The sequence below is a fragment of the Aptenodytes forsteri genome, unplaced genomic scaffold (genome assembly GCF_000699145.1).
Source record: "Aptenodytes forsteri isolate BGI_AS27 unplaced genomic scaffold, ASM69914v1 Scaffold392, whole genome shotgun sequence".
NCBI classification, from domain to species: Eukaryota; Metazoa; Chordata; class Aves; order Sphenisciformes; family Spheniscidae; genus Aptenodytes; species Aptenodytes forsteri.
In genome coordinates, this window is record NW_008796040.1 from 24,239 (window position 1) to 35,265 (window position 11,027).

An 11,027-nucleotide genomic window follows, 5' to 3' on the forward strand; every position below is an offset into this window, starting at 1 on the left:
GGATAGGGGATGGGATGGGACAGGGATAGGGGATGGGATGGGACAGGGCAAGACTGGGCGGGATGGGATGGAGGGTGGGACAGGATGAGGGACGGGAGAGAATGGGGGATGGGAGGGGATGGGACAGAGGACAAGACAGGATGGAGGATGGGGTGAGATGGAGGACGGGATGGGCTGAGGGATGGGAGGGAGGATGGTACAGGATGGGGGGTGGGATGGGGGCTGAGATGGGATGAGATGGAGGATGGGATTGGATGAGGTGTGGAGGATGGGATGGTTGGGGGACGGGATGGGACAGGGCAGGATGGGATGCGATGGAGGATGAGATGGAGGATAAGATGGGATGCAATAGAAGATGGGATGGGATGTGACGGAGGATGGGATGGGATGGGAGGGAATGGGATGTGACGGAGGATGGGATAGGATGGGGGGCTGCATGGGCCCACCCAGTACTGTCCGCTCCTTAACACACCGCCCAGCCATAACCTGGAGATGAAGCACCTGCCCGGTGCTGACCCCGAGCTTGTGCTCCTCAGCCACCGATACGAGGAGCTGGAGGTGAGCGGGCAGCACGGCACCCACCACTGCAGCAGGGTCTGGGGTGGTCGGTGCCCCACAGGCGCCAGGCTGCAATCCCTCTCTGCATGCAGAGAATCCCCCTGAGCGACATGACCCGGGAGGAGATCAACCAGCTGGTGCAGGAGCTGGGCTTCTACCGCAAGGAGACACCTGATGCCCCCGTGCCTGAAGAGTTCCAGTTTGCCCCTGCCAGGCCTCTGCCCACCCTGCTGCCCCATCAAGCTCCCGCTGCTGATGGCAAGACCCCACCTGAACGTGATGAGGGAGAACACCCAGACCTCTAGCGAGGGGTGCCGCACTCAGGAGAGGGTCCGGCAGCCAGTCCCCAGCGCCTGGGGACAAGGGTGTTACAGCAGGTGGGAACAGTGCCGCGGGGTGCCAAAGGTGCCCCTGCTGTTGTTTGGTGCTGTGTAGCCTCTGCCCCGAGGATGCCCTGAGCAGCTCCAGCCTTGAGCAGGGGCTTCCTGGGCATTGCGGACATCCCGGGGGTCCCGTGTGCCTGTTGTTGCCCTCCCTCCCCTGCAGCCCGGTATCCCTGGACAGTTGGGAGGAGTGGCATTCTTTGTGCTCCCTCACCGTGCCCTGAGATTTAGCTGACTCCCCGTGCTGGGCAGTGGTATCCTACCTGCGTGGGACAGGATGAAACCCTCAGCAGAAAGCCCCAGGTGCTGAGGGTAGATGTGCTGAGTCCCAGAGGTGGGAGAGCTGTCCCCGGGAGGGTATGGCTTTACACCCCAGCAGGGTTGCCTCGTATCGAGCCCCCAGTAAAGCCCTTGCATACAATTGGCTGCACTGTGTCGTCTTTCCAGGGAGGGCTGGGCTCGGTGCATCCCACACTGCTCTGTACTGGGTGCTGGGAGGAGCTGGGTGCCCCAGAGCTGCTCGCAGAGGCAGGAAGGGATGGCAGGGTCATAGCCGCTGCTGGCAAGCTGACAAACCATCCCACGGACCAACCATGGTGTTCCTGTGCCACCCCCTCCCTGGTGCGATGGATGGATGGGGCACCACGGCTTGGGATGAGCTGCTCTCACAAGGCGCAGGGGGATGGGTACGAGCCCACGAGTGGGTCCTGCAGTGCTGAGCTGAAGCCCAATGGCTGCGCTGGCTCAGCAGGGACATCTGGTCCTTGGCTGGGGAATGGAACAGGGCACAGCTATGCCGTCTGCAGACCTGGCTCTGTGCAGCCTCGGTGGCAGCGTGGGGTCTTCTCCACGTACCAAGCTTGGGGGCGGCAGGGGGCGGTGAACCAACAGCCTTTGGTCGGGGTGGGACGCCGATGGTGCCCCTGGGCTTCGGGCATCAGAGCAGCATGTGCCCCACATCTCCCCCCCGGCTGGGTGAGCAGTGGGCCTGCAGGCAGGGGGCTCCAGGAGCAGGCAGGGCTGCCAGCACTCGCCCCAGGCACTGCAGCGGGCGCTGCACTGGTGACACGAAGCAGCGGTGCGGCCGAGGAGATGGACCCAAGGCAGAGGCGTCACCCTATAGAATAAACCTTTATTGTCTGGCTGGTGTTGGTACACGTGTCAACGCGGGTGTAGAGACGGTGATGGAGGGGTGAGCGGCGCTGAGCACGTGGTGCCCTGAGCTGGGCTGGGGAGGAGAGCGGGGGCTGCTGTCCCAGCTCACTCCTTGGGCCCCTCGCTCCCCCAGGACCCCTTGCCTCCCCACCCACTCCCCAGCACACGGGTGCTGCAACCCCCCGGTGTGGAAGCGCCCCAGAGTGCATGTGTGCAGTGGGAAGCAGGGTGTCAGCACGGGGCCGTGGAGCCATCCCTAGGGAGGTGGCACCAAGCAGGGCCTGCGGTGGGCAGAGGGACTTCCTTGCAGGGGGCCAAGGAGGACCGCTTGTGGGCGTGCTGCCTGTGGAATGCACCACGACCTGGGCTGGGCTGCACAACCCTGCTCTGCCGCCAACCCATGCCAGCCCCGGGCCCGAGGGCGCAGCCATGCCCGGACCTCCCCAGGGATGCAGGGGTGCTGCCCACGGGACAAACAACTCCTGGAGAACAAATAACTTAACATGCTGGAGCACGGGAGGTGAGCCAAGCTGGGGAACATCCCTGGCAGTGCCTGCCTGGCCCTGCCCACAGGGTCAGCCCGCAGCCAGCCGGGGCAGAGGGAGCTCCAGCGAGGCAGAGGCGTGGGGTTGCCCTGGTGGCAGAGCCCCCCGTCCCCAGCGCCGGTCCCGTGGCCTCCCTGGACCCTCCTGGGGCAGGCAGCTCCCCTGCCCACCGGCAGCCCTGAGGGCAGGGGGGTGGCAGGCAGGGCAGGCTCTAGCACTCTTTCTGCCGCATGCGCAACTCGTGGCGACGCAGGTGGTTGTAGAGGGACTGCACGTAGGTGAAGACGCACTTGGAGTCCGGCTTCTTCCCCATGATCATCATGTCTTCCACCTCCACCAGGGGCACGCAGTCCACCAGCGTCCTGCAGAGATGCAGTCCTCAGCACAGCCCCAGGCGGGCTGCCCCACCGCAGGGGCTGGGACGGGTGACCCACGACACCCAGGGCCTGCTGGCGCTGGGCACCGCTGCCCTCAGCCCCGCTCAGCTCCTGCCTGCCCCTCGGTACCCACATTCCTGCCGCTCCTGGCACTGGGAAGAGTGTGTGCTGCCTGCAATGGGGGGCTGCCTGGCTGCCTGCAGCCTTTGCCACCCTGGCGCTCTCTGCCCCAGCTCTTGGTGCTAAGTTACCCCCTGCCCAGGCTGTGCCCACCCTCCTCCTCCTCCTTCAGCTGATGCTGGTGCATTGTAGGGAGAGACCTGCCTGCCTGCCCACATGTGTCTGTGCTGTGCCCCTGCCCCAAATGCCACGGGCTGGTCCAGGGAAAGGTGGGAGGGGTCCTGGTCACATGCTGCCCATTGCTCCTGCCACAAGCTTGTGGTGCTCTCCTGCCTCCCATCAGCTCTGCCAGCCCAGTTCCTACCCTCATGCTGGACTGGAGCCCGGAGGGCTGCCTGCCCCAGGCACAGCAGTGCACCACTGGTGGGGTGAGCACAGCCCAGCTTCAACCAGCTCAGCGTTGGCCTGTGCCTACCACCTCCCGGCCTGTGCCTACCCCGTCCCAGCCTGGGCCCCTGGGGCTGTGCTGGGGTCTCTGCAGGGCCCTGCTCCAGCAGCTGCCAACCTTGGGGGGCGCTGGCACAGCAGCCATGGCTGTCCCCACAGCCTCTGGGCTCTGCCACTGCCCCTTTAGTGGAGTGGCAGCCCTGCCCTCCCTCTGCCCGCACCACCCACCCAGCTCCCTGGGCTGCAGGTGCCATCTCTCTCCCCAGGCTGGGGCTCCCTGGGCAGCTGGGGAGGGTCCAGCTTGAGGGGGCTGCCAGTACTGTTGGAGCAGTCATTGTGACAGCCAGGCAGGGCATGGAGGGGAACTGGCCACCTCTGTCCTCTTGCCTTTCTGCTGGGGGCTGGTGGGGAGGGGGGGGGGGGGGAGAAGCAACCCTGCAACTGTTGCCACCCCCCGGCCCTGCCCGGGTCCATGCATACCTACCAGGCAATGCGGCAAGTGCCAGCACCCACCAGGGGACAGACAGTGCCGGAGCACCCCAGGCTGCTGCTGCCGATACAGGCCGATGTAGCCATTAGTGCCTGGGGCAGGGGCTGCGCCGGCACCTGGGGGCTGCTTGGTGCAAACTGGCAGCCCCCGCTGATGCCATGGCTGGCCTGGCAGCTCTGGCCCCAGGGCCACCCTCTGGCAGGGGCTCTGCGCCAATGACAGGGTGCACTGGGCAGCTCTGAGCACAAGGAGGGTTTAAACACCAAGCTGCACCATCATAACACTCCCCCCCAAGCCCTCTCCCCCATCTCCCCAGGATGTAGTAACCCCCCTGCACACCTCAGCCCTCCAGCACAGCCCACCCCAGCCCCCTGGGCTGGCACCGGCACAGCCAAGGAGAGACCCCCAGCTGGTGCCAGCCCCCTGGGGAGCAGCAGGGCCAAGGAGAGCCACATGGTCTGGGCCCTGCCCGGTACCCTGCTCCTCCACCCCGCCGCCCCAGCTCTCCCACAGGGCCTCTGCTGCAGTGGAGTCGATGCAGCTGTGGAGGCAATGGGCTCTGAGCCCATGGCCTGGCCAGCACCAGCCCACCTCGTGATTCGGCCGCCCTGGGGAGAGGGGGTGGGGGCCGTGCTGAGGACCTTGGGAAAGCCCCCGCCTGAGCTCCAGAGGCCCCCTGCCACTGCCAGCCCTGGCTCAGGGGGTGATGGCAAAGTAATGGCAGCGCAGGGAGAGCGGCTCTGCCCTTATAAAGCCATTGTTTGGGCCCTGGTGTGCTGGTGCTGCACAGAGCCCAGGGGAGCAGCAGCTTCAGCGCCAGCTGGGATGCCCTGAAGACAGGCACAAACACTGCAAGACGAGGCAGGACCTAAGCCTTGACTCACACTTTCCAGGCTCCCCACTCTTGCCCATATATGAGCAGGCAGCACCTCACAGGCAGGGCACCATCACCCATGCCTGGTCCCGCAGCAGCGGCTGCAGCTCCCCCCGGGGCTGGGGCCAGCAGCCCCCACACACCCCAGGATGGGGGGAAGGAGGCAGCAAGTGCAAGCAGTAATGCTGGGGCATCCCGGGAGGGGGCTCACCCACACCCAGGCAGCACCGCTCGGGCTCGTGCTGCTGCAGAGCACCCAGAGCGGCGTCCCCAGCAGCTAATCCCCTGGGTTGGGCTCAGCCAGCAGGGAAGGGGAGAGCTGTGGCAGCTCTGTTCCCGCTAGCGCAACCCCTGTGGCTGGAAAGCCACCAGCCCCCCAGGGTGACACAGTCCCCCCTCCCCAGATCCCCATGGATGCTATTCTGGAAGGCCAGAGGCCAGCCGGCCACCTCCACCCCTCTCCTGGCCACAGCTTGACCCTGCCAGCTGACACCACCAGGACTCGCCCCTCGCCCACCAGCATCCCCCAGCCTCTTCCCCAGCCACGGCGGCCACTCCCTGGCCCTCGGCCAAGCGGCAGCGGTGAGGCACGGGCAGGTATTTGGAGGGGAAGGTTCTCACCATCGCTCCCGGGGGGGGTGAAAATGGGCTACGACTTTTTGGTTTTTACCAGCCCCTTCTGGACCAGGCAGCGATAGAATTCCTGAATGTATGTGTACACACACTTCCAATCCGGCTCGCGCATCCGGACCATGTCCTCCACGTCCAGCAACTGCGGACAGTCCGCGTGCTTCCTGGGGGCAGGGAGAGAGAGGGGCAAGCCAGTGACCGCAGCCCAGTCGGGGAGGGGAGGAAGAGAAAACAAGAGACACGGATCAATGCAGTTCCCGTCCCCCCGCCCCGGGCAGATGCTGCTCTGCTCTCGCATGCTCTGGCGGTGCACGATGCAGGGGCAGGAGGGCTCCGGACACCGCCGCGCCAAGGCCATTCAGTGAGATTTGGGGGGGCACAAGCAAGGGAGGGGGAGGGCAGGTGAGCAGCGTGGAGAGGCGTGAGGTCCAGAGGGAAGGACAGACGGAGGCAGAGGAGGAGGAGTGAGGTGTTCTGGCACGCCAGGTGCTCGGGTAGCGGGTTCCAGAGCGGAGCGGCGCTCTATATAGACCCTATATAGACCCGCCGGGAGGATGGCGGGGGCGAGCCCAGCCCTCCTGCCCGGCTCCGCTTGGAACCACCGGCACAGCCCTGGTGCAGGAAGCTCGGGAGAAGACGCTCGCAAGAGCTGGAGGAGGAGGAAGGACGAGAGGCCACCTGGCTTCCAGGCTGGAGAGATCGATGGCGCTCTCAAGTCCACGCACTGGTTCCCCAATTAAGGCAAAAAGTCCATTACCAGGAGCGCCAAGAGCCAGGCACACGGCCCCCCTTCTCGCTCCACTGAACAGCACCGTGGCACCCAGGGAGCTCATGGGAGCTCCCAGCTCACACCACCGCCCCAGGCACTGGCCGGGATGGGACCCCCACCCACGTGGCCCTGCCCCTGGGCAGGGTGCTGGAGGGGAGGAGGAGTGGGTGGGAGAGAGACAGAAGGAAGGAGAGAGGGGCTGGCTGCCAGCCCTCCAGCTGGACGCGCTCCCATCTCTCAGCACCCAGGAAAACCAGAAGCAAAAAGGGAAGGGAAGAGACTGGAGAAGCTGCGACGGTGTTTGAGCCCCTACGACCATGAAAGGAGGCACCTGGCACAGCCAAACCCCACTCCCCAGGGGCTGCGGTCCCGCACCCAGCACCCTGGGATGGGATGTACTGCCTGCAGCCGGGCAGGCTTGGGGGGCTGCTGCCCTGCCTTTGGGTGCTCTGCCCCACACCTAGGAAGCCCAGACCCCCACGCCCACCCTCGCCACGCCAGACTCGTGGCTCTGTCCACGCAGCCACTGCTTTCACCCCCGGTGTCCAAACCTTGTTGCACGACACGGGGGGGGAGCGATGCTGACAGGTGCCCACCTCCAGCGCCATCGCCCCTGTCCACGTCCCCCCTCACCCCGGGCAGTGACCGGGAGAGCCACCCCGAGCCCACGTGATGGCACGAGAGCTACGTACTCTGCGGAGGAGAAGGCCACCTCAAAGTTGTGGCGGCGGTTCTGGGGCGTCAGCTGGCTGTAGTCAAATGCCTCAGGGAAGAAGTTGTGGACCAAGGCACAGAAGGCCATGCCATCACTCCAGCTGGATGAGAAGTTCTGGATGTCCACGTGCTGTGAGGGCAGGAGAGTTACCAAGGGGCAGAATGACCAGCCCTGGGGACGGGGAGAGGAGATGACACTCACCTCATAGCCCCGGGTCTTGGCTCTGCACCAGTCTAGCAACATCTGCTTGATGCTGTTGGCATTGGGCACGCCAAAGCTGGAGGAGCGCTGCACGGCAGTGCGTGCCACTGCGGGGTTTGGCGAGCTGCAGCAGAAGACGTGGGGTGTTATCCACACAGCGCTTGCCACCCCAGCCAGCCTGCCCCTGGCCCAGCCTCACCTCACGGCCTCCTTCTGCAGCTTCTCCATCATGGCCTTACGAGCCTGCGAGGCCGATGTCTTGGGCAGGCTCTGAGCTTTCATCAACTCCTTCTTCTTCTCAGCCTGGCGCCGCTCCAGCGCGGCCAGGCTGCTCTGCCTGGAGGCACTCTCGTCTTCACGGTCGAAGATGCTGGGAGAGAGACAGATGAAGCTAAGGGGGCTGCAGGCAGCCCATGGAAGGGCACGTGGTGGCCTCAGCCCATTGCCAGCCCTGGAGCTTTGGAGACCTCCATGTCCCTGGGACAGAATAGGGGTGGCTTAAGGTCTCCGGCTGGCATACACATCTCCATGCCCATGGAGGGACCCATGAGGACTGCTGGAGACAGCGAGCATGCCCCAAGGACCAGGAGGCTTTGGAGACATCCCTGCATGAGGATACTGCAAGCTGGGCAGAGAGGGTTTGTGCAAGCACGTGGCTGACACGGACTGCTTGGGGCTGGCCCTGGGGAGGCACCGCCACTCACCTGCCCGTCTTCTTGGAAGAGGAGCTGTAGGATGATTTGGTTTGAACAAATGTGCTGTTGCCATCTGCAGAGAGAGAGAAACAGGCCTTGGGCAGGAGCTGAGGGAAGTGGCACCAGGCAGGTTGGGGGCTCTGCCCACACCACAGGCAGGGATGGCTCGGCAGCTGCAATGCCCCTGGCATTACACCCAGAGGATGCCGTAGGGAAAGGGCAGCAAAAGCTCTTACTGTCAGATCTCTTCACGTAACTTGACTCCATGGTTGTAGTACGGGAGGTCTTGCTGCCATCGCCTGGAGGGGGCAAGGCAATGGGTAAGATCAGCTGGGGCCAGGGGCAGCGGCACCCACAGACACCCACTGCTGCCAAGCACCCTCGCATCCAAGTAGCGCAACAGGGAGAAGTCCCAGGTGGCAGAGCCATGGCCAGGGCAGGCAGAGGGGGGACAGATGGCATGTGCCCCCCAGGCAGAGCAAAGGGGCCAGTGCGAAGGAGTGGGGAGCTGGAGCATCTCTCAGACCCCTGCAGCGACTCTCAGCTTGAGCTACCCAGGGACTGGGAGAGCAGAGGTGTAGGGGACAGGAGACAGGCCCAAGGTGCAGACAAGGCCCCTGCCACCCTGACAGGGCAGAGGATCAGGTGGGAAGTCGCCAGAGCAGATCCCTTAAAGATCCCCAGGCAGGCTCTGGGCAAGCCAGAGGAGATGTAGCAAAACTCAGCCCTGAACCACGGTTCTGCTCCCAGTGTGGTCAAGCCAGACCCAGGACAAGTGGTGAGAGTGGCAGAGAGAAGCTGTGGTGGCAGAGCTCCGGGAAAGACTCTGCACGGCCTCCCAAAGGGCCGGCACACTGGTCGTGCTGGGCAAGCGAGCCCTGTGCCCCCCCACCCCCACCCGTACTAGACTGGATGAGACGCTCGGTCTTGGTGACGGTGCTGCGTGCCGAGCCGTCAGCTGACTGGGTGCTCTGCGTGGTGGTGGTCTCTGTGCTGTGGCCGGCCCTCCCTGCCGTAGCCTGGCTCCTCGTCTCCTGCAGCCGCTGGTCCCGCTCCTTCTCCCGCTGGTCTGCAAACATGAGTGGGAGACAGCATCAGCAGCGAGAGGCAGGAGCGGCAGGGGGTCCTGCTCACTGCTGCTGGTCCAGAACTGGCTTGTGGGAAGGACGATGTCCTCAGCCTGGCACAGCCAGGGGTGCAATAGAAGACCCAACGCACCCTCCTGCTTCACCACAGCTGGACGGCCCCGCTCCAGCACCCTGCTGGCTCCGCCTGCAATGCCACCACCAGAGCCCCAACCCCTGCAGGGGTCACCGTCCTCAAGTACCTCGCTTGCGCTGGCGCAGCTCCCGCATGGCGTTTCGGATCAGTCGCCGCTCCTCAAAGTCCATCGTCCGATCCAGCTGCAGGAGGAGGTGGAGGTCAGCATCACCCCTCTGCCACCAGCTCCGGGTCCTCTCACCTTCCCCCAGAAGCCTGGCAGCAGAGAAGGTTACCATCTTATCCAGAACTTCCTCATCCTCGATCCTGTTCAGCTCCTCGACGTTCAGCTTGCTCCTTCTCTCCAGCTCCCTCACTTGGACCTTCTCCATGCCATTGGGCAACTCCGGCTCCAGCCTTGGTGCCTGGGGCTGCTCCACCACCTCCGGCTCCATCTACAAGGACAGCACCGTGAGACTGAGCCCCCGCCATGCTGCTCAGGGTCCAACCCCCCCATCGCCCTGACACTTGCCCAGTGCCATGGGCAGCAGGGACCCTGGAGAAGATGTGCCACGTGCGGCGTAAGAGCTCACAGCTGGTGGGATGCCGCGGGCATCCACAGCAACCAAGGCAGGCAGGGGAGTGCGACATCCCCCCCTGTGGCACCCCCTGCCCTGGGAGGGCCTGGCAGTCTCTGACCTGCTCCCAGTCTGGCTGCCAAAATGTCCCCAAATATTCCCCACCCCCCATCACTGCAGGCTGCCAGGGCCCTCCAGCAGGCAGGGGCTGCCCAGCTGCTCCAGGCTGGGCAGTGCCTGGTGCCCAGCAGCGGGCAAGGTGCTGGCAAGGCCAGCGTGCGCCATTAGCAGCACAAGGGATTTCCAGGGAATTAAGGGACTTAGTGGAGAGAATAGCTTGTGCAGGAGATCAAGAGCCTCCCCCGCCTCCCTGCTCAGGATCTAGGCCAGCTCGGCCCCCGCCGGAGCAAAGCCAGGACGCCAAGTCCCTTTCAGCACGACCCCCCAGCAATGCGCAGCAGGCAGCGGGCCAGGCCCGGAATAGGGCAGGGAGGCAGCAGAGAGGAGGTGCCGGCATGGGGCCGGAGCAGCCCTGCCGCACACCTGGCCCATGGCAAAGCTGCCAGCGGGAGGTGACACTGGCTACGTGCGCCCGTGCCACCACCTGCACCTCGCCACTGCTGTGTGTGGGCCGGGGCAGGACAGCTGCCTGCAGCCTGCCCGCCTGGCCGGCACGCCAGCAATTCAGAGCAGGCAGGTGCCGTTTGCCCCCCGCAGCAGTGAGCCAAAATGGTGGCAGATCCCAGTGACGCTGCGTCGCCTGTGCACCGCAGCCACAGTCCCACCTTGTGCCAGGGGCTTCGCCTTCGCTCCAGACACCCCCCGGGGCCGCCAGGAGCCCTGTGAGCCGGTACCACCCTCCCGCCCAAAAAAAACTGCCGTGGGGCAGGGCTGCCTGCACTCACGCCGCTGTTGCTCCGGGAGAGGTGCAGGGCCGATTGCTGGCGCGTACTGGAGAAAGCAGGTGGATGGGCCACGGGGCCACCAGGCTCCTCAGTGCCCTCAAAGTGGGCACAAGGCTCCTGTGCTTCCAGAAAGAGGGTGCTGAGGTCCTCCCCGGGGGGCTCCTGCGTCCCCAGCTGCAGCGCCAGCAAGTCGAGACGGCGGCCCAGGCGTGCCAGCTCTGCCCGCAGCTCCAGGTGCTCCTCCTCCAGCGCCCGCAGCGCCCGCGCCAGGGGCTGCACCCCCTGCAGTGCCTGCTCCAGCTGCCCCTCCATTGTCTCCCGGAAAGCCCCCAGCTCCCGCCGCAGCTCCGCCAGCTCGGCTGCCCCGGACTTCGCCAGCACCCCC

The 11,027-nt window shown here is 65.2% G+C and overlaps 2 protein-coding genes across 2 annotated transcripts in view; one reads left to right on the plus strand and one right to left on the minus strand.

Annotated features, from left to right (window-relative positions):
* Window positions 1–140: 140 nt before the first annotated feature.
* On the plus strand, window positions 141–1,360 carry SELENOM (selenoprotein M). Its single transcript, XM_009285473.2, has 3 exons — window positions 141–152; window positions 424–558; window positions 651–1,360. Exons 1-3 carry the CDS (start codon window positions 141–143, stop codon window positions 861–863), a joined length of 360 nt encoding a protein of 119 aa, XP_009283748.2. The 3' UTR covers window positions 864–1,360.
* A 696-nt stretch (window positions 1,361–2,056) lies between these two features.
* The window catches only part of SMTN (smoothelin), an 18,868-nt gene continuing 9,897 nt past the window's right edge, over window positions 2,057–11,027 (minus strand). The window contains exons 12-22 of the mRNA XM_019473702.1: window positions 10,643–11,011; window positions 9,456–9,614; window positions 9,287–9,362; window positions 8,864–9,028; window positions 8,196–8,258; window positions 7,969–8,032; window positions 7,464–7,634; window positions 7,265–7,388; window positions 7,041–7,192; window positions 5,675–5,743; window positions 2,057–3,003 (exon numbers count right to left, since the gene is read on the minus strand). Coding sequence (XP_019329247.1) covers window positions 2,853–3,003; window positions 5,675–5,743; window positions 7,041–7,192; window positions 7,265–7,388; window positions 7,464–7,634; window positions 7,969–8,032; window positions 8,196–8,258; window positions 8,864–9,028; window positions 9,287–9,362; window positions 9,456–9,614; window positions 10,643–11,011 — 1,563 coding nt within the window. The 3' untranslated portion in view covers window positions 2,057–2,852. The remainder of the gene's footprint in view (window positions 3,004–5,674; window positions 5,744–7,040; window positions 7,193–7,264; window positions 7,389–7,463; window positions 7,635–7,968; window positions 8,033–8,195; window positions 8,259–8,863; window positions 9,029–9,286; window positions 9,363–9,455; window positions 9,615–10,642; window positions 11,012–11,027) is intronic.

Excerpts from the sequence above, each read along its gene's own strand:
- SELENOM (XM_009285473.2), top strand. Across the intron at positions 559-650 it reads ACCGATACGAGGAGCTGGAG|AGAATCCCCCTGAGCGACAT; the intron begins GTGAGCGGGCAG and ends CTCTGCATGCAG.